The sequence below is a fragment of the Leuciscus leuciscus genome (assembly GCF_965113295.1).
Source record: "Leuciscus leuciscus genome assembly, chromosome: 19".
NCBI lineage: Eukaryota > Metazoa > Chordata > Actinopteri > Cypriniformes > Leuciscidae > Leuciscus > Leuciscus leuciscus.
The window spans coordinates 29,955,579-29,978,672 of record NC_138743.1 but is presented as its reverse complement, the minus strand read 5'-3'; the positions used below and the strand labels follow the sequence as shown (position 1 = coordinate 29,978,672).

The following is a 23,094-nucleotide window of genomic DNA, read 5'->3' as shown; positions in this document are numbered from 1 at the left end:
TTTTTATTATTTAAATGAATGAAAATTGGGTTGAAGGAGGACCATATATGGACCATTGAACAGATCCACTAATGCATGAGCTCAGATGATCTGACTGGAACTTTGCAGTTTTGTACATTTTGTATCGGCCAGCACAAGTAATGTGAGCTGTGTGTAAAAATCCATTTAAAGGAACATTAATGAAGTAACCAGGTGATCCGCAGTCAAAAACTCTCATCGTCTCTCTCACTCAGTCATTTAGTGGTCAGTGCTAACTTTCTCTCTTTGTCTACTCTTTCACACTCTCTCTCTTTCTCGTTCAGTGTATGTGTGTGTGAGCAAGTGTCACCATATGACAGCCTGTCTCTGCCTAATTCAAACCACCTGCATTAAACAGAGTACTTCTGTGCTCCACACAAAAAAAGACTGTGTCTATGTGTGTGTTGTGGTGGGTAGAGGGGAGTATTTAAACTTTCAGCAGCTCCAAAAATAAAAATAGGCTTTTAAAAACAGGCACCCTTTTAAACCAATGACTCCTGGAGCTATAGAGTCAGTTTCAGTGTGTGTGTGTGTGTGTGCGTGTCCTTCCCAGTGGATAGTTATGAATAGTTGTATTATTATGTGCAAGATCTACCTGAAAGACCTGAAAGAGAAATTCTTTACATGCCATAAAGTGAGCTGAAGTGTGTGGGCCCTTTTTTCTTTTTTCTTTCTTTCTTAAATTTTTTTTTTATTGTATTTTTTTGCAATTGTTAAATGCATGTTTGGTTGAATTGGATTCAGTGTTGCAAAGAGAACTGCAGGTTTGTTTATTGCAGAGTACCAAACAAATGTTCATAGGCAAAAGGTTATATCGTTAATGAGAGGGATTTTCTTTTCTTTTTTTTAAGATGTTTTAATTTCCGTTTTATTAATAATTTAACAAGTTAATAATGTTTAAATTAAAAAACTTTTTAGTTCATATTTTACTTTTTTATCAGTTTGTACTTTGTATTTCACTTTTTTTAGTTTACCTTTTGCTCAACTTTGTATTGTGTATTTCACTTTTTACTTTACTTTTGTTTTGTAAATAAACTTTTTTATTTACCTTTTTACTTTTAACTTCTTACTTTAAATTTTTTGTTATTTTTGTACAGTTTTGAAAATATTAAGAGTATGAGTAAATTTTACATACCAGTCAAAAGTTTGGACATACTTCTCTGCAGTTTTGGACTACATTTGTTTCTCATGATATGAATTATTTGATCTAAAGGCTTAGTTCTAATATAAATTATGCCTATGAATTTTTTTACAAAACAACACATTTGTGACCCTGGACCACAAAACCAGTCACAAGTCGCACGGGTATATTTGTGGCAATAGCCAACAATACATTGTATGGGTCAAAATTATCTATATTTCTTTTATGTCAAAAATCATTAGGATATTAAGTAAAGATCATGTTCCATGAAGATATTTTGTAAATTTCCTACTGTAAATATATAATAAAAATATTTTTGTGGGTGAATGCAGCACAATCGAGAACATAAATGGACAACTTTATAGGCGATTTTCTCAATGTTTCGATTTTTTTAGCACCCTCATATTCCAGATTTTCAAATAATTGAATCTCGGCCAAATATTGTCCTATCCTAACAAACCATACATCAAGGGAAAACTTATTTATTCAGCTTTCGGGTGATGTCTAAATCTCAATTTCATAAAATTGACCCATGTGACAGGTTTTGTGGTCCAGGGTCACATTTTTGCATGACATTTAAAGTGTACTGAAATGCGATCTAGACAGCGGATGGCTACTTTGAAGGAGATTAACATTATAATTTATTTTACCACTACGTAATTCCCATACTTTGATTTGTTCTATTTCATAGTTTCAATAACTTTACTGTTCTTCTAAAATGTGGAAAAAGAGTTATATTAAATAATGAGTTGGTGTGTCCAGACTTTTGACTGGTATACATGGATAAATGTTGATCACATTTCCCCTTAAAAGATTTGCTGTCCAGTTAATGTAAATTTGCTTGAAAAATATGATTGGACGCATACGGTCACATGACCATCGATTGCGTAATCTGTCATAATTTACCATTCCAGACCTTAAGATGATTTGAATATTTCAAGATACTTCATTCTAAATTGCCTGCGGGGGAATATAGTCGCACACGCCCAGATGCATAAAAACAAAAGAGGCATTGAAGCCGAGAAGAGGATGTCATCACAGTTAATCCTTTGTTTTCTCTTTCACCTTTTTTTAAACTCGCCACCCTCTCTTCCAAGTTTGTTTGCTTGCATGGACGGATGGCAGAAGGAACACTGACACAAACTGCCGTACATGTCATTTTTGGAAAGCTCAGTCTCGTCCTGATCCACTGGAGAAGGAAACTGCCCTTGAACCTCACATTCTGCTCTACCTCTGTGACCCTTTAAAGTAATCCGTTAAACAGATGTACAGTATGTGTGTGTTCACCGATCTATGCACAGGTCCTGGATCAGATGGCAATTTTTAGGCCGATGTTAAAGGAAGTGACTTAACCTTGGATTGAGCAAAGCTGTCCGAACCTGAATGACCTTCTTCCTTGCAAAAAAAAAAAAAAAAAAAAAGATATTTTGGATTAAAAGTCTGTTTTTTTTTCTCCATACAATAAAAGTCAGTTTGGGCCAATTTTGTTTTAGACCCCATTGACTTTTAGCATATGGGTAGAAACAGTTCAACCATTCTTCAAAGTATCTTTTATTGTCTTCCACAAGAAAAAAAAATTAAAATACAGGTTTGGAACGACAGGAGGGAAGTAAATAGTAAATAATTAATGATTAGTAAATCATTTTTATTTTGGGGGGTGACCTATTACTTTTAGGTAGACTTTTAGGCATCTTTTTATGTGTTTTTAATGACTTTTTCTAGCCAGGTCAAGTCACGTTTATTTATAAAGCAATTTATTTATATTCACCAAATACATTGAGATCAAGCGAATCAATCAAATCAGTTTTTGTTTCATTAATACAATGAGTAAATACTAACAATATTTTAATTGTTGGGTAAACTGTACCTTTAAAATGATATTTAAAGCATCAGTAGTTGGAGAGAATCTAACATGCGACAGAGAAGGCACGATCATATAGGAACCAACAAAAACAAGTTATCTGAAGACCTTAGAGACCTAGGAATATGATATTTTGAGACAAAAGCACAATATATAATGAGGTGCTAAACCATGTAGACAAATAATGAAAGCATCCTTTGCTTTTTTGTACACAAAGTGTGCACATTTGCTGCTGAAATACCCAGAGAGCCTCAGTGTGTCCAAACTCCTCCCAAAACGGCAGGAGAGAGTGTGTGTGAACAGGAAGGAAGGGGAAGGGAGTTGTGCTGCTGGCCTCTCAGCTGTCTGTCACAGCGCTAATGATCCTCGGAGAGAGGTGTGAGGGAGGAATGGAGAGAAGAGGACGGAAAGCAAGGGATGTTAAGACAGATACAGCACGAGCCGGGTTTCGCTTCAGAATATTTTTCCTGTCGGATACATTTACAGCGGTGCTAAACCATCTCACATTTCCCCGAAAGTCTTTGCTGACAAATCCAAAAAGTTGCCAAATAATAATGGCTGTAAAAGCAAACCTAACACGGTGGAGAAGATTACAACAATGAATCTGTTCCAGTGCTTCACTCAGCTATCAGTGTGTATGTCTGTGATAAAGAAAAGAAGAGAGAAAGCTGTTTGTTATGACTAAAATAAGATCAGAGAATTGTGCAGGCCATTTCCTCCCTTCGCTTGACCTCTCCGTTTCATGCTATGTTTGTGTCTCTGGCTTTCTCTCACACACATGCACACACACGTTCACCTCTGTTAACCTGTAGGTTTCATCATTTAGAAGCTGTATTGGTTTTTAAATGACATTTTTTACATTCCTCACACTAGCCTCAGTGTGACATGGTAATTATTACATATTTTATGTGTGTATGTGTGGTTATACTTCTCACAGATCACCAACTGCCATTAAACCTTTGTTTACATCAAATTACTTGCCAATTTTCTGGCAATTTTACTAGGAATTGCAACATTATATGATTTATGTCAAGCTGTAAGAAGTCTGACCCCCTCTTGATGTCAGTGACATGCGTCTTCTAAAGAAAACATCTGTCACAACTAACAAATTTCGCCTCAGGGTAAAATGTACTGTCAGACGTTTATCTTCTCCAGAACTTTGTGACAGCACGTATGTAGAATATTCGTTAACAAAAATATGAGGAACAACATTGCATTGTGTTGTTGTCATGTTTTTGTGACAAACACTGAGAGCTGTGACAGTGACTTGAGATGTTTGCCTCAAGTATGTTTAAAAATAAAACATAGGGGCAATATATATATATATATATATAAAAAAATACTGCAACATTTCTGCAACATTAAGCATGTTGAAATGTGTCCAATGCACTTGCCTGTAACCATTCAGGTGTGTGATGGGTGTTTTATGTATAGCTTTTAATGAAATAATGTAAAAAAAAAACTAAAAAAGCTTTCCTGTAGCTCAGTGGTAAGAGCATTGCGTTAACAACGCAAGGTTGTGGGTTCGATCCCAGGGGATTGCACATACCTATGTATAAATGTATAGGATAATGCAATATAAGTCGCTTTGGATAAAAGCGTCTGCCAAATGCATAAATGTAAAATCAGTTTATTGGTCGGTTAAATTATGGCTGGTAAATGTTCTCAGTTGTGGCAAATTTTGGATTCTCCACATGTGCGTGTTTAGGGAATTTCTACATTTCAGACTAGACCAAATCAAACAGAAGCTCTGAACACAGTGGGTGTTTAGTGGTGTGTGATGTAGAACAGTCATTTTTAATGAATCTGCTGACATTCAAAATGCAGTTTGACTGCTTAGACTTTGTGCCGTTATAAAATCCAAAGCCGAATCAGTTCCCTCAGTGTGTCTCTTTTTATTGTTTTCTCTTTCTGTCTGTCTGTCTATCTCATTTGAGAGTTTTTTTTAAGTGAGTGCTGCAGGAGTGAAATATGAATGAGTTGGGCGGCCAAGTGCTGTGCTCCCACTGCAACGTATAAAACGTGCTGATGGGGTCTTTATCCCTCCATCAAGCTGAGGGGAAGAAAAGAGCGCAGTCCTGTCAAGGGAACCGTGCGATTCTCTGGCCAACTGGCTGAATGCTGAAGCCCTGCAGTCAGAAAATGTGTATGAGTTAGAGAGGGAGCTAAAGCCAGAGAAAGAAGACAGAAGAGTATTACCCATTGACCTCTTGGCAAGCGTTCTTGTTTTAAGTATCTCACCATTTATTTCTCTAAAAGCACTGCCTCTTTCATCTAGATCACCATTTAGATTTAGTCTGTGCATTTGTGTAGTGGTTGTATGGACTTGGGAACTCTGTGCTTTATTCCCACAATTGACATCCCATGAGGCCTAGCGTTGACGTCAGGATGCGATGGCCGTGTGTGTTGGTGTGTGTAAGATCGTAACCACATAAAAGCACATCCTACTGGGAGCAGATGTGTCTGCGTTTAGTGTGTGTCGTGTGTATGTGGGGGAGTCTTGATACTTGATCCCAAATATGAACCTGAGAAAATAAAACCGTTTTGATACTGTTAGTCCTATGAAGTCATTATATAATTTGGATCTTGATATGATGTCTTCAGTCACATTTTATTACACGTTTTTGCACATTTACAAGGTCAGACAGGGAACATACCAACTTCGTAAATACAGCAAAATTTAAAATGGAATGGATTTTATGGACTTTAACCAAGATGCAAATCAGGACAGTATTAAAACAATAAATAATTTCACAGAGGGCCATAAGCTTTCCATCTTTAAAACTATTTGAAAAATGTTCACAAAATCACGAAGAAATAAAGCGAAGCTTCCATTTCTTCCATTTACATTTGTGAATATATTTACCCACCAAAATTACCATGTTTACAAGGTCAGCATTGTGGCATGCATCATCTCAAATTTATAATAATGATATTGATCTCTGTGTTTGTTTGTCTTCTAGGCGATGTGGCTGATGCTGCAGCAGGAGGAGCCTATCGATTTTGTCATAGCGACAGGGGAAGTGCACAGCGTACGGGAGTTTGTGGAGAAGGCCTTCAAACGCGTGGGCAAAACTATTGTGTAAGAGCACGCATACACACACACATCAAACACAGATTAAGCCCATCTGGTTAATCTGGCACATCTGGTGTTGATTCGCAGACGGGCTGTACAAGACCACAAAACAACATGCAAACACGCCATAAATATTGTAAATATGTAACACACATGCTAACAGCTGAATTGGGAAACAAATAAGATGAAGGAATGTGTTCAAAGCTTTTGTTCACGCACTCAGGTGGGAGGGGAAGGAGGAGAATGAAGTGGGCCGCTGTCAGGAGACCGGAGTCATTCATGTGAAGGTTGATTCGAAGTACTACCGGCCAACTGAAGTGGTGAGTTGCTACAAGACTGTTTCTTCACGCGTAGACAAAGGCTGGAATACACTACACTACTTTCGCTAAGATTTATGCCCCGAATCTGATTGTACAGACTAGTTGCCGAAAATCAGAGCCAGTCTGCAGATTTGAGTTGACATATTTGACAGAAAATCACTTAGTCTATGATATGCATTGCACAGGCTCCACTTTTTTAGCTTCACACTATGATTCCTTTCAGTTAGAGCATGCATGAGTTTGTTGTGTTTGGAATCACCTTAAAGTCTGGTAGTGTGTGACCCTCAGTCATTTAATGTATGATGCCTAGTGTTTTAAAATCTGTTGTGTAGTTGTATTGTATTCCAGCTTTAAAGGAACACTCCACCGTTTTTTGAAATAGGGCTTATTCACCTTCTTTCCTACATTTAGATTGGTGGGCAAATACATTTTTGTCTCAGTGCATGCATTGTTTTAGTTTAACAGGGTCGGCGCTAGCTTAGCTTAGCATAATGAATGGAATCCTTTGTTGCCAGCTAGCATGTCCTGAGTAAAAGTGATATAAAAAATTAAAAAAAAACACCTAATTACTTCTTGTGGCCTGCATATTCACAACAAGTAAAAAATAGCGATGCAGATTAACACCAGGCAATTTCCTATGCAGATATTGACTTGGGACTATATTAGGGGGAAGCACAGGCGAAGCACTGCTACATGGGCGCAGAGATATCACGCCCAAGTAGCAGTGCTTCGCCTGTGCTTCCCCCTAATATAGTCCTTAATATATAAGTCAATATCTGCCTAGGAAATCGCCTAGTGTTAATCTACATCGCTATTTGTACTTGTTGTGAATACGCAGGCCACAAGATTTTTTTTTTTTTTTATATCACTTTTACTCAGGACATGCTAGCTGGCAACAAAGGATTCCATTCATTATGCTAAGCTAAGCTAGTCAAACTAAAACAATGCATGCACTGAGACAAAAATGCATTTGCCCACCTATCTAAATGTAGGAAAGAAAGTGAATAAGCCCTATTTCAAAAAACGGTGGAGTGTTCCTTTAAGAGCATCCAATGTGCCATTAGAAGAGATTTATTATGTGTTTGATATTTTATAATATGCAACAGGTGTTGACTTCTAGATGTGTAGTGAGAATATATGTTTCCAATATAACACCGATATTCTGACCGCAAAGGAGGCTCTACTCTGGCATGGGCTTGAGTACCTGGAAGTAACAGCAATGATTGATCATGAAAATAATTGTGAAACTATTTCAACTTCAAAACATTTCATACTGATTGACATATATTAACTACACAATAATGTATCAAAAGTAATGTATTGCTTATTGTGTGGCATCAGTAGACAGCAGTTTGTGTCAGTATTGTTCATGGTGACTTGCACTCGATTTAATCAGCAGTTCTCAGATCTCTGAAGAGGATTTGAGGGCGTTCAAGCAGGATTTCTTTATTTCAAAAACTATTTTAAATCTTGAAAAATATTAAGCAGCACAACTGTTTTCAACATTGATGATAATAAGGAATGTTGCTTGAGTATCAAAACATTGGTGACCATAAGAGACTTTTCAAAAACTTTTGAACAAGAAATTTAACTAACCCCATACTTAGTTGTAATCAAAATTATTCAACCCCCGTTGCAAATCAGGTTTATTGGCAAAAAATTAATATTGGCAAAAAAGTAATTAAAATAGCTCAACACAACAAATGTTTCAAGTGGTTTCCCCAAATTCAACAAAGTGCAACTTTTAATGACTTCTGAATCTCAAAATTATTCAACCCCTTCATGGCAAGCATCTTCAGTGCTTAGTAGAACACCTTTTTGCTGTCATGACCTCCTGCAAATGAGATGTATAACCAGACACCAGCTTCTGGCAGCGATTCTGAGGAATCTTAGCCCATTTCTAATGAGCAATGGCCTGCAGTTCCGTAATATTCTTGGGTTTGCGTGCTGCAACAGCCTTCTTTAAATCCCACCAGAGATTTTCTATGGGGTTCGGGTCAGGTGACTGTGATCGTCACTGTAGAATCTTCCAGAACTTCTTCTGCAACCAAACCGTGGTGGAATTTGAGGATCATTGTCCTGTTGGAAGGTCCAATGGTGCCCAAGCTTCAGCTTCCTCCCTGACGGCATGACATTTTCTCCTAGGATTTCCTGATACTTCAATGAATCCATTTTGCCTTCCACACACTGCAGGTTTCCAGTGCCAGAGGATGCAAAGCAGCTCTAGAGCATCACAGAGCACCACCATGCTTAACTATAGACCGAGTGTTCTTTTCAGGATATGCTTCATTCTTCTTCCTTGATCCATAGGGCCGGAAAGTTCCAGTTTTGTTTTATCGCTCCACAGAACTGAATCCCAAAACTTCTGTGGCTTATTTATATGATTTTGAGCAAATTGGAGCCGACTTTTCTTGTGCTTTTGGGTCAGTAGTGGTGCACGAGTTTCGGCATGGAAACCATCTGCGTTTAGTCTTACTGTGCAGCTGAAACCTCAGTGCCTGTTGCCACCAAGTCTTGCTGCAGGTCTTTTGCAGTCACTCAAGGGTTTTTCTGGACCTGCCTTCTCAGAAATCTGGTTGAAGCCATTGATAGCTTCCTTTTTCTGCCCCGTCCAGGTCGTGTAACCACTGTTCCTTTAACTTTGAACTGTGAACTATGCTTCCAACAATGTCTTCTTGGAGCATTTAGTGCCTTCGCTATCTTCTTGAATTCTGTTCCTTGTTTGTGAAGGGCGGTGATATCTTCTCTTAACTTTTTGGACCATTCTTTTGACTGCGCCATATTTCAAACATGCAGTCAAACGTGACACTCAACAAACCTAGCCAGTTCAGATATTTCATGTGTTCTAGCTCAAGCACACCTTGTGCAACTAATGAAGCCCTTGATAAGTTGCATCAGGTGTGCTTGAGACAACACCTGTTTTGCAGATTTGTGCTGCTGTGAGGGATTCTGTTCATGGGGTTGAATTATTTTGAGACTGCAGAAGTCATTATAAGTTGCATTTTCAGTTGAATTTGGGGAAACCACTTGAAACATTTGTTGTTGAGCTTTTTCAGTTACTTTTGTTTGATTTGTTCATTGCAAACAGCTAAAAGTCTGTACATTTTGCCAATAAACCTGATATGCAATGGGGGTTAAATAATTCAGGTGTCGATTACAACTGTAGACAATGAAAATGTAAGTTCCTTTCAAGTATTCAAGTAGACAAAATGATCAAAATGCCCATCCTTACTCTGACATGCATAAGACATGTAGATGTCAGTTTGTGAATGTGTGTGGTGGGTGGTCATTTAGGAATGAGAAAGGGCACCACATTTTTAAAGAAAACATACGTACTAAATGATTGTTGACAGATCAGAGGTTTTCTCCAAGACACATGCTTGCTTTGTATGGGTCAGCGGGGTGTTTCCAAAAAGCTCTTTCAGTCAGAAGAAAGAATCATGTTGAAGGTGAGACCAAAAGATGTGTGAGTGAGTGTATGCAGTCTGAAGATGAGTGACATCAGAGGATTAAGAGGAGCTGGTGCAGAAAGAAGGAAATCTGTTTCAAGGACAATCATTGGACAGTGTTATGTAATATCAGTACAAGATACTTAAAGACACAAGCTGAACAGGTCATCCATCAACACAGAGGTGAAATGGGAATGTGACCTTTAACCTCTGTGATAGGAAGTAAATCACTGCATTTCCTCTGGAGGCAGAAGTGTCAGTGCTGGGTGCAGGTCACTTCTGAGGATGAATGAGAGTGTGTGTGTGTGTGTGTGTGTGTGTGTGTGTGTGTGTGTGTGTGTGTGTGTGTGTGTGTGTGTGTGTGTGTGTGTGTGTGTGTGTGTGTGTGTGTGTGTGTGTGTGTGTGTGTGTGTGTGTGTGTGTGTGTGTTTGCGATACATTTACAAATACGTTGTCCACAGGCTACATGTGTACATGTTTCAAACCTGTTGAATTAAGCCTATAATTAATCAAATAACTTATTCTGGCTGAATAGAAAAAGGACCTTTAGGACCATTTTTTTAACTGTAATTTTTACTTGGTCCTCTTTGCCAGCACACTTGCATCCCCTGAAAGGAGTAACTGAATGAAATACACACACCTATTAATAGGAAAGCAGTGAGTTGAATACACTACATGTTTTTCCAAAGAGACCCTCTTCAATCGTCACTCAAACTGCTGTTTTTGAGCCATCCTAATCTGTTTTCATTTATACACCTGCATGATTTATGAAAACATAATTACTGACAGATAAAAATCTTCTGGCTGAAAGATCCCACGTTAGAGCTAAAAATAACTGTCACACCCAAAACTGCTGTTAGATGAATGGCTCTATGCATTATTATCATTCCCAAGATCAACATATGAAGCCTCTGAGTGATGGCTATCATGTCAGACGTAACTTGTGGTTGGAAGTGCGTAAATTGCGAGCGAATGATGAAACCCAAATCGGCCATCTTTATTTGCATAACCTTTAGAGATCTCATAACGAGCGTATCTGCGTGGAAGCGTGTGCGTAGGGCAGGATTTCATCCGTGGCTTTGCTGCAAATGCATCTCGCTTTTACTGGATGTGTTCTTTCAGTCGACACACACACTCGCTCACATTCCTTAAGGAGGTATGCGTAGTTTTAGCTTCACAATGAGAAAAACAGGTAATGCGCTTGGCCTTGTCTGTCCATCACACGCCATCTACTCGCTCAAACAAAGAAACTGTGTGTGTGTGTGCGCTCGTTGAAATAATATGCTAACTTGCTTTAAGGCCTGAAATACCCCGATTTAAATGAAGCTTGAAATATTGAAGCGAATTTCGGTACCTTTTTACGATTTACAGCAGGAGAGCAGTGTAAAGTAAATAGTGGCCATTCTTTTATTTCTCTCTCGCTCGCTTTTATTGTCCCTCTTGCACATACGCAAGGACGAGGCGGATCGGGTGCAATAACGAACACTTCAAAACCGAGCGGTCTGTCTTTTAGCTGATTGAGGGGGTTTAATAGTGAAAGCTTGAACTGATGAATGTGTCCCCCAGACGGCCGCTGAAGACCGCTGCGTGAACCCTGCGGTCCCAGCTCTGCCTTTCAGTGAATATGATTTTGCACATCCATTTCATTCTTTCGGATGCTGATTTAAACCATTTTTATGAGGCACTTTGGGGAAGGAGGACCAAAGTTAGCCAAAGGCTTTTTTTTTCCACTTTTTCTTTTCCAGACAGTCCCCAGGAAACCCTCATGGTTTTTTCTTTTCGTTTTTCATTTTGAAAGAGAAAGGAGCACAAGAGAGGGCATAATTAAAAAGTAAAAAGCTTTGATTTATGCGACAAACTCCACAGACAGCGAGTTTCTCCGTTTACTCACTTACTGACTCATTTATGAATACCCTGCCGAACTTGTGTGCACATCTTAAAATGACACAATAAATTTTTTTGATTGTGAACCGTGCTGTGGTCACCTTGTTATATGATGTAATTTCAGCTGAAAATTGGTTTTCAGAAAAGTGAAACTTTTTACAAGATTTGAGAATGTCTCAATGAACATGGGGTTATGGGGTGGCATATACTATGAGGATTATTGAAAATAAGTATTAAGTTGTGTGTGAACGCATATGAATGCTTTTAGGATGTGTCTGCCAAGAATATAAATGTAATGAACAGTAAATAAGTGTAAGTGTGAGCGTGCATGCTGATGATAGACAAAACACAAGCTGCACACAGGCTGCGGTTCACCAGCAAGTGTGTATTTCATCAAATCAACTTACAGACTTGACGACCCTGAGGAATTGCCCCAACATAATGATGGTATAATGTGGATTATCAGAGATTAGTATACATAAGTCAACATGTTTCCTCTGGCAACTCAAAGACACAGTGCACACATATCTCTTAGAGACTTGGATTTGAGATGGTTGCTCTTTTGTGGCCTATTAATTTAATGACATTAGCATAATTATTTACTCTATGACTATAGGCTTTGCTAGTAATTTTTTTATGTCATAATACAAATAAAATATTCTAGTAATGGTAATTAAAATAAAATAGAGATATACTATATTTATATACACACACACACTGTTTGGATTTAAATAGGCAAATGCTTAAGAGTCTATGATTGGATCATTATTACTGTGATTATTATTATTATTATTATTAGATTATTATGTTTCTAGCATTTTTGGCAACAGTTCTTCTAACCCTAATTGATGGAGTGTGTAGCTTTTCATTTCTTAAACAACCATGTAAGATGACATGTCCATGTCACAACCATGTCCAGGATGACAAAGCCAAGATTCATCAGGCTCAAATTGTGAAAGAATGGTTGGGAGGGAGCATGTAGAATCATTTTCACACATGAATTGAGTTCATTGAAAGTCTTTGGGATGTGCTGGAGGAGACTTTACAGAGTGCATGACTCTTGCATTGTCAATACAAGAAAATTGATGCACTAAATGTTGTGACGTTATTTCCATCAAGAAGTGCATCCATTTTTGGTCAAGATCTTGTATTGACAATGCAAGAGTCATGCACTCTGTAAATGCTATAGCTTTCAATTGAACTACATGATATTTATTACATCATAAGTTGGTAGACAGTATTATTGGCACAAGTGCATTATTATGATGTGTATATATAGTGTATGCTTGTGCTTTGTGTAACATGTAAGCGCATGCTTATTTTTTTTTGGTTTCTGTTGGAATGAAAGATGGCTTTGACCTTTCACTCCAAGGATCAGGATGGGCTGATCTTATCTGCTCTGTGGCAGAGGTCAGGAGCGAGATAAAAAGAATCCTGTAGTGAGCAGCACACACACACACACTCACACATGGAGGCCCTCACTCTGTGAATGCAGGAGTCTATCTTATCTGACCCATGCTGAGCGTCATAGTACCAGCATGCAAAACACAGCTGCATCATCACTTACCTGCAGCTTTGCTTTTAATTTGAATGCAAGATCCATTTTATTTCAGGCTTCAGTTCAGTGGCCAACTGATCTGCGTGCTTTTGTGTGTTGGTAGATTTATGTGTGCGTTGAAGGCACCTCTAGCGGAGTTTTAGCCTCCGATGTCTGTCGTGATGCTTTATGGGTAGTGCAGTCTTTAGGGTTTTCTGGGTATTATAGTTGCTGTGGTTGAGAGGCTGGCTCTGTGTGACAGTTTTACGGTGATATGCAGTGTAATAGGTCAGAGTTGTTAAAGTTGAGTGTGAATGATGTTGTAAAGAGTCTGGCCGGGTGCCAGGTGGAACTCAAACCTGCAATAAAGCCGCGCTCTTACCATACAGCCTTTCCTCATGATGACCGTATATACATCCACTTTTATTTACCTCACACTTTACGGTAGAGCTTAACTCTCTTTCATAACATTACATGGCACTTTTTAAAAACGTGGGGTCCTTTTTCTTCCCGCCCCGGGACGTTTTCTTTTACCGTGCTACTCCGTCTCACACTCTGTTCTCGTTGATGCATCGGGGAGAGAGAAAAAGAGAGGGAGAGAGAACAGAACTAAAAAAATAAAGAGGGAGAGAGGGGTGTACGTTCTCCCCTGGCCTACTCTCTGGTATTTCCTGAAGGACTTTGACTGAGCGGAACCACCCTGGGCCCCACGGAGGGGAAAGAGAGAGAAAGAGCTTTTAAAAAAGAAAGAGAGTTGAGAATATAACACTTAAAAACCAAGCCAAGTGTATAGCTTCTCAATAAACAGGTGAATGTATATATATATATATATATATATATATATATATATATATATATATATATATATATATATATATATATGTTTAGAGGTGAAAGACACTCCCTTTTGAGAGAGAAAGTGAAGATATTATATCAATAGATGTCTATTACTGAACTAAAATGTGCAACGTTAAAGAATTGAAAGCATTCGTGGCGTAATGTTGATTACCTCAACAAAAAAATCAGCTTGTTCCACATTTACTTTCAAAAGAAGCAAAAGTTAGGAAGGTAACGTGAGACGTATGCATTGAAAGTGAATAAAGCCTATTTTTGGAGGATTTAAAATGAGAAATGTGATGATTATAATTTTATAAAACCACACATAACTTCCATTAAAACTTGAGTATTATTTGAGCTGTAAAGCGGTTTCGATCATTTTCACAGTCATTTTAGGGTTTTTAAGAGTTATGTTGGCATGGTAACAAAGTCGTTGTTTATAACTTTACGCAGAAATGGTTATGTGAATTTTTGTAAAAAAAAATGTTAACACTAAAATCATGTTAACACACTTATTGTGTATGTCTTGTATGTCTATACTATTGAAACAGCGAGGTTAGCATTTGTAGACTGGCCCCATTCACTTTCACTTGCTGCGTTTCCATTATCCTTCAAATTGAATTGAAAATATGCCCAATGGAAATATATGTAAACCTACCAACATCCGATGCCATTATTTTTGGAATGACTTATTCCAAATAAGAAAAAATTATATCTGGACTTATTCCAAAAAAAAAAAAAATTATTTGTGGCATAACATCGGTAAACGGCGTCATTTCGCAATCGTTTTTTAGCGACATTTAGAAATATTGCAAACATTTTTTTGCAAATCTGTAATGGAAATCAGGCTACTGTAAGAGCCAGTGTTTGTTTTTTTAAAGGGGTCATAAGTCAAAATTAATTTTTGTGACAATCAACATTATACCACAAATGCTGTAGACTTAGATGAACTTGCAATAAACCTGGAATATTGTGTGGAACGTTTTATAAGAAAGTAAATTAGTGTTATATTGTAATTGTAATTAGTAGCAATTTCTGAATGAAAATTTGTTTCAAAGCAAATCCTACACCAATTTTTATTTAATTTTTTTTATGTAGGTTTGAATCGGTTGCAAATAAATAAAAGTTACATTAATGAAAGTAAAATTTGAAATACACTATTTAGCATTAAATAAAATGATCAGACGCCTTAGTAGTTCAGAAACTTTTTTTTTTGCAGGTGTCTTAAACTTTGAAAATGTGTTAACTTGTGTAGCAATGTTGGGTTTGTTTTTGCCATGTGTCATAATTTCCTCGTGTGTGTGTGTGTTCTGTGTGTAGTGGGAAAGGGGAGGTTAATTGTGGGCTGCCCTCTGTAAATGGCATGTCCCAGGCTCGTTATCTTGATTGAGTAATTAACTCTGGCTCTCGGCACTCTTACTCACACTGTCAGACTGCTGAACTCCTGACACCTCGCATTCCTCACTCCCTCTCCCTCATGCTTTCTCCTCTCTCGCTCTTTAACTTTCACACAGCTCGTCTCCCCGAGCTTTCAATTTATCATCATTTTCCTTTCTCTCCATGCCATTCCTGTCTCGTCCTCTTTTTCCTCCTCTTCTCTCACTCTCGATCACTCCAGACAAGAACGTTTTTTTATTATACACATGAGTTGGAAATGTGACGGAGCTCATGATAATAATTCTAGTAGTTTTAAAGTGATAGTTCACTCAAAAAAAAAAAACATTCTGTTATCAGTTACTCACCCTCATGTCGTTCCAAAACTATGACTTACTTTCTTCTGTGGAACACAAAAGAATATATTTTTTTCCTAAGTCAATACCAGTCCAATTTTGTTTTGGACCCCATTGACTTTCATAGTACGGACAAAAACAGTCCAAATATCTTATTTTATGCTCCGCAGAAGAGGAAAAGTCAGATGATGATGAAATGAGATCATTTCTGGGTGAACTATACCTTTAACTGAGGTACATGTGTGTCATGCCTTTCGGTTGTCGTAGCTCTTCACGTTCTCTCCCCACCCATAGTGAAGGCATAATAACAGGTGAGATGAAAAATGAAAAAGTATCTGGGTCATTTGAATAGGGTGAATTATGTACATGTTGGCAGGCCGGACTCTTGTATGCTCAGCTCCGCTGCGGTCACTCTGCCAAAACATGTAGACTCCGCTCCAGAAGATACAGCTCTCCGAGGCTTGTAAACACACAAACACACTGCCAATACCACATGTAAGCACATACATATCCTCTGTAATAAACACACCATTGAATACATGCAACTCTTACTGATGCTTTCATGCTGCGATCGTGTCATTCAAGTCTGGCTATTAACACATTGACACTGAAGTTATTTAGATTCAGATGTTCTTTTGCATTTAATATAGTTTTCCCGCTCTGTGATTTGGCTGTAGTTTGAAAAGGGAAATCATTGGAGTCTTTGATCCCTCCTAAACATCCTGCATCAAATAACCAAACTCACTCACACAAAACTGCACAGCACATAGCAAAGTCTGTCGAACAGCCGTGGATTTCTCGTTCGGTTTCACCATGTACTTTTGATTAAATGATTCATCTTGCTCGTGTCTCTCACATAAACATGCATTTAAAGTGTCAGACACTTAGGGTCAGTGTGTCTTTGCTGGAGAGGGTTTACATGATCAGATAAATATTTATTAAACTCTTGAAGCAAGAATCTGAGATAGAGGCATTCACCCTTGTGTTAATTCAGGTTTTTCTGCATTGACTTTTGTCTCTTTTACACGTTCGGATATCTGTTTTAAATATATATATACAATACCGTTAAAAAATGTAAGGTCTGTATGATTTTATTGTTTTTAAAAGAAGTCTCATGTTCACTAAGACAGTTTATTTGATTAAAAATACATTATAAATATTAAATATTATGTAAATAATATTATGTGAAATTAAATATATAAATGTGAAATATGACTACAATTTAAAATATTTAAAAGTGTCACTTATTCCTGTGATGGCAAAGCTGAATTTTCAGTAGCCATTACTGCTGTCTTCAGTGTCACATGATCATGCAGAAATCATTCTAATATGAGGATTTGATGCTTATTAAACATTTCTTATTATTATTAATAAGTAATTTATTTGTGCTGTTTATAGTTACATAGTTTTGTGGAAACCATGAAACTTTTTTTTTATTTTTTATATGTATATATATATATATATATATATATATATATATATATATATATATATATATATATATATATATATATATATATATGGGATTCTTTGAAGAATAGAATGTCCAAAAGAACTTAATTTATTTGAAACTGACATTGTTTTAGTCTTTACTTTTACTTTTGATCACTTTAATGCATGTTTGCTGAATAGAATTATTGAGCATGTGTTTATATAAAAGTATACATTTGCATGTAAAGTAAATTTAATGCCATGGTATATATTTAGAAAATAGGATGCCATCTGATAGTTTCATTTCAGAATATTCTTTTAATTATCTATTGTTCATCAATAGAAGTTTGACAGACTTTTGAGTGCTTTGTCTAACTGGTCATACTGATTTTGTGGATTTGGCCTTTGACTTGTTGACCGTTGCTCAATCTGTGTGTGAAACAGATAGTTTGAGCATGCTGTTTTGTCATGAAGCATGTCTCAAAAACATTAAAACTCACTGAAATATGCATGCAAATATGCATCTCAAATGTCATGTGTAGTCATGCCATAACTTAACAAAAGTTTCTTGATGTGTGTCATGGTCCGTCTCTCCATTAGTCCTGAATTCCTTTACGTTAAGTGTTCAGTCACACACAATAAAAATGCGCCCAGATGATGATTATCACTTTTATTTATTTTTTTGCATTTTATTTGCCATATATGCAGGTACGGCTTCTGTTATAATCCCAGACACATAAATATATAGAACTTCTTTGAACAAGCAAAAAACGCCCAGCGTTTGAAACTAAACTGTGAAATTGTGCCTTTGATATGTCTTGACTTGCTGACTTTAGCTATTGCACACAACGAATGATTCACATGCGCACGGTTTCATTGCTTTAAAACTCTTCTTGTTTTCTTTCCTTGCAAATGCTTTGTAAACTTACGTTGTCAAGACACAGTACCGTAGTAGTTTGCATGTGAAGACTTGGATGGGTGACAAAAGCAGCTGATGTTAATTTAGCTTTCAGAAAAGTGAAGACTAATTATGATTAATATGCCGCATTAATACATGTCTTGATTATGATGGTTGCATGCTGTTTCATATGTTGATGAATGAATGCTATTTTGCTAATTAGACTTTAAAGTATGGTTATGTCATTTAAATGATTTAATTGGAGCTAAAATGGAACCATGAGTTTGTGACTGTAACTTCTCAGGGTTCAACGTTAAAACATGGGCTTTGGAACAAAAGCTCCCATTTGTCAAGGCACAAATGTGTGCGTGTGTGTGCGTGTGTGTGTTCTTGCTGCTTGTGTAATCAGATAAGCAGCAAGGACACCCTCAAACCCTTTACCGCCACCCTGAGAAGCACCCCAAAATGTGTGTGTGTGTGTGTTGCCATCCCAGCAGGAGAACAGAAGGGGTTAGGCCACAAGAGTCACATAATCCATCATGCTCTGGCACTGGGAGAGGGCTGGAAAAGAGGGGGTGCTGGATGGATGGCCTGCCTCGGCCCTCACCTTCCCCCAGAGACATGGAGCTTGACACCTGTGTGTGTGGTGCTGGCGACTGTATGTGGGTGTGTGAGAGTGAAGAGTGTGTGTGTGTGGGGGGGTGTACAGGTTGGGAGGTCCAGTTTATAAAGGAGGACTAAACCACCCCCCTTTTTTTTCACTTTGTTTTTTTCCTCATCTTACACTCTTTTGGTCTTTTTCTAGGACTTCTTGCAGGGAGACAGCTCCAAAGCCTTTAAGGTACTGGGCTGGAAACCACGTGTGACGTTTGAGGTGAGCGTTTTTGTAAAAAAAATAATAATGTGGGTCACTTCCAGCGCTCTCGAATTTGAGAAATAATCGTTGTATGTGTATTTGAACAGGAGCTTGTTAAAGAAATGGTGGACGCGGATGTCGAGCTCATGAAGAACAACCCGAATGCCTGATTCTACACGCCTTCATCTCCATGCTTGTCAAAGACGCGGCTGTCATGTGTTTGTGTGTGTGCGAACACTAGAGGAAGCATTCAACTGCATTTCTGTTCCTCCGTCTATCGTTTTCACTCCTGATTCAGCTTTCTGATGTCACTTGCACTATGTTTTGAGGGTCCCCGGTGTTGCCTTTTTCATTCTTTAAAACGGTCATATTTACGGTCATGTGTGTTGATTTTTGGTTTTTCTATCTAAATGATTTTTATCCATTTTATAAAGCTGTTTTTATTCATAATCATGAAAAAAAAATATATATAAATAAGGGATTAAAGGGTTTGTAGAGCTTTTTTAATGTCTCTGTTGCGGTTTTAGCCATTGGTTGGAACATTAAAAATTATTTAAAACAAAAATACAAAATAATTCTCAAAGAGTCTGTTTGTGGTTCTCAACCTTTTTTTCTCCTTGTTGTCCAAGATGATTGTCAAGATATTTTCTCTGGTACTGGTAATTATAATAGATCTGCTTGCTTTCAAACTTCATCTTAAAAGACACTAGGAATAGATGAAAATGATTAACCTTGTTGTTTTTGTTGTTTTTTTTTTATAAAAATGTTGAGGTGGGACAGATTAACACAAATATAGGTTTAAATGTTTTGTTTTGTTTTTTTTTGGGGGGGGGGGGTTATGTTGGCCTATTTATTTATTTATTTAGTAGGCTAGTCATTCCCTGAGGCCTGGTCTACGTGTTGAAAGGTTTGGTAAATTTGTAATTTCAACCAACATTTATGTAGCGTGATAACAGTGATTTATTACTTTTTGTAGCCTAGCTATAGACTATTGCAGACTTACTGAGTAGAAAGCTCGAGATTACATGGTTAAAGTCAGTAAACAACATTTCGAGAATAACGGTCAACTTTTCATTTTCATTCTCTGGCCTCAGAAGTTAAATGCTGTATAGCCTATAGTGAAATGCGTCAGAAAGCGGCTCGTGCCAGCTTTCGCGGGTTGCCTGGCGGTCATCGAGCCCCTCGCGCCGAACACAACCGCTCTCTTGTATTCGGAGGGAAACGGGCGTCCACGAGGCCTCGCGGTCCCTCATTCCAGATGCGCGAGCACGGCCCACCGCGCGCAGCTTAGGGAGCAGTAACTCGGCCTTGTAAAGCAGCTCATGTTTAATCACCTCTGACGTCGGGCACAGCTGGGCCACTGAACCCTGACAGTGAAGACATTTCACTGTGTGCGAAAATCCTCCGTCGTGTTTATTTGTAATGGTGACACGGTTGTCCTCATCAAAGTAACAACAGATTGAAGAGACCTCTGTCAGCTGAAGTGTCCTCGAGCGAGGAGAGAGAAAACCCGGTAAACTCTGACTCAAGAGGCCACAGATATTCTAGTCTATTCGAAGTGCCAAATGAGGGTCATTTGATACCAACGTCTAAAGAAAGTGGGGTCTTTGAGACCCCCACAAGACAGGCGATTGTGTATTTGTGTTTTTGAGACGACATCTCTCTCGAGCCAGTAGAGAGCCATTTAAGCGCCTTCAACAGCGCACCAGTGTGTGTGAGCGGGCCTGATTGAAACCAGACGGCGCCTCGCCGTTCCGCGAGCGTAAAGAGCACTTTTCCACTGGCCGGGGTCGCGAGCTCTACCACATACAGGTGCACAGGCCGCGAGCAGCCACTAACTACGTTATATATAGGCCTGCCGGCGAATTTATTTTTTACGCTTGAGCGGGGAAATTTTGGGTATTTTGTTTGACTACCCAGCTGATGTTCCCGTAAAAGCAGTGGGAAACGTGAAATTCAATTGAACCAATTGATTAAAGTATCATAAAACTTTAAGGGACGTGGAAAACCTTAACATTGTTAAGTCTCTGAGTTTATTAGTAGGCTAGGCCTTATGTATTTATATTTTCTGTTGGAAACTGTCAATAACATCACAACACATTAAAAGAGAGTTAATACAGAAAGAAAACTCAAATTATCCTCTGCCAAAACTGGTTTGCTCACAAATGTTGATTGCTTACAAAAGTCATGAATTGAAGGTGTTCAAAAATGAAATGTTATTAAACCCCATTAATATCTATAGAATTAATTTCGTCTAGGAAAGAGAATTAGCCTATACGTCAATCATGTGTAATTGTTATCTTATATTTTACATTGTTATGCCTATATATCATATTCAATTTATTATATTTCTCTGGACTTTTATAACTATAACTGTGTATAATTAGTCTCACACCTTGACCGGTATTGTTTTTGTTTCTGGATTATATTTTGGAAAAGCAGAAATTATTTTCTTTGACATTAAAGCATTACAAACATTTGGATATCATGGATAAATAACTTTCACTCTCATCCGTCTCACAATTTGTCCCTTTGTAATTTTTTTTTGCCATGCAAAAAAAGAAAATAATTTTGTTTAAATCCACTCTTTCAAGGTAAGTATTCAAATAACTGGGTAAGTATTTTTCTAGTGTTTATTTTTCATCGTCATGCAGAGATTGCCTTGATAATCCTCTCGACCTTTCTCACAGTCCACGGCATTAGGCTATACTATAGTCTATGTTTACTTCAGTTCTATTTGGAATTCGGAATTGGACATTTTGAATTGGGAAAGTTAATTGAAAATTATTATATTGTTCTTAAAGTTTTAGGGTTATCCTTTACATTTAAGTACAATTGTTTTGCACTGCAAGATTATTATTATTATTTATTGTTATATTTTTGTTTACAAGGTTTTGAATTATTGTTAAATATGCGTGAATTTTTACCAGGCCTATTAGTATTGAGAAAAAAAAATCGTTTAAGTTCGTTTTTTTAATATATATTTTTTTCTTTTTTCCTTTTTTAAATTGGGCACAAAGCGTTTCCTCATATGGCTCATGGGCGTTTATTTTATTTAGCTCAAATAGGCTAGTAAAAGGAAAAAGAGGTATAAATCAGAAAGAGGTTAATTAATATAACTACTGTAACTTAATGATATGAATGTTAGTAACATTAAGCATAGCCTATATGTTCACTACAACAGAATTCACAACATTGTGTGTAATTTAGCCCTGAGCGCAGGCCTCATATTTGTTGTTTGCCTAATCAAACCCTTTTTTATAGTTTTACATTTGTGTTAAATATAAACAGATTTATAAATTCAAATATCAAATCTAGAAGTAGCCTATTAAAGAAGTTTGGGTTGCGCATTTACACTATAGGCTACTTCATTTTTTTTATTTAGGCCTATTTTTTTTTTTATTGTTATTAATATAATTGTTAATATAATCTATATTATTTACATGCTATTATCATTATTATAATAATCAACAAACCTTTTTTATGAGCACAAACTGTTAACGTAGGCTAGAATAAATAAGCAGCACCTCTCAAAAACGCACTTAAAACTATTGAAAATGAACTGGACAGATTGTCCTGCATTTAACTTAAAGAGACGCAAAATGTAAAGTAAATAGTAATATAGGCCTATATATTACACAGAATAGCACGCATGATAGGCTACTCGTCGACTAAAAATACACAAATAATCACACTTCTTTAGGCATGTTATGAGTTCTGCATCTGGTTAAAACGTGTTGCGTTAATACCAAAAGACTCTCTCTTCTGTATCATATTCCCCTAGCGCGCAACTCAAGCCTAAAACACGCAGCTGATCACAACAAAGACACCTTTTCACTGGCACGAGCCCCTAACACTGCCCGCGCGCACCTGTAATGCATTTGGCACTTAAGCCCTTCATACGAAGTCAAATCGCCTCGGGCTGACCTTGCTATACGCACAGATACTTAACGCTGTAAAGCTCATTCACAGCCTGTTTTTCTTTCTTTCTGTCATTTTCCATTTCTCTTCCTCTGTTTCTCTTCAGTTGCTTCTCTGGATTTAAGGCTTGAGGCC

General features: G+C 37.5%; 1 protein-coding gene across 2 annotated transcripts in view; it reads left to right on the top strand.

Annotated features, from left to right (window-relative positions):
• The window catches only part of gmds (GDP-mannose 4,6-dehydratase), a 67,333-nt gene extending 45,784 nt beyond the window's left edge, over nucleotides 1–21,549 (top strand). For both annotated transcript variants that reach the window (XM_082147400.1, XM_082147399.1), the window contains 4 exons: nucleotides 5,984–6,102; nucleotides 6,320–6,416; nucleotides 18,988–19,056; nucleotides 19,146–21,549. In XM_082147400.1, coding sequence (XP_082003526.1) covers nucleotides 5,984–6,102; nucleotides 6,320–6,416; nucleotides 18,988–19,056; nucleotides 19,146–19,208 — 348 coding nt within the window. In that variant the 3' untranslated portion in view covers nucleotides 19,209–21,549. The remainder of the gene's footprint in view (nucleotides 1–5,983; nucleotides 6,103–6,319; nucleotides 6,417–18,987; nucleotides 19,057–19,145) is intronic.
• The last annotated feature ends 1,545 nt before the right edge of the window (nucleotides 21,550–23,094 follow it).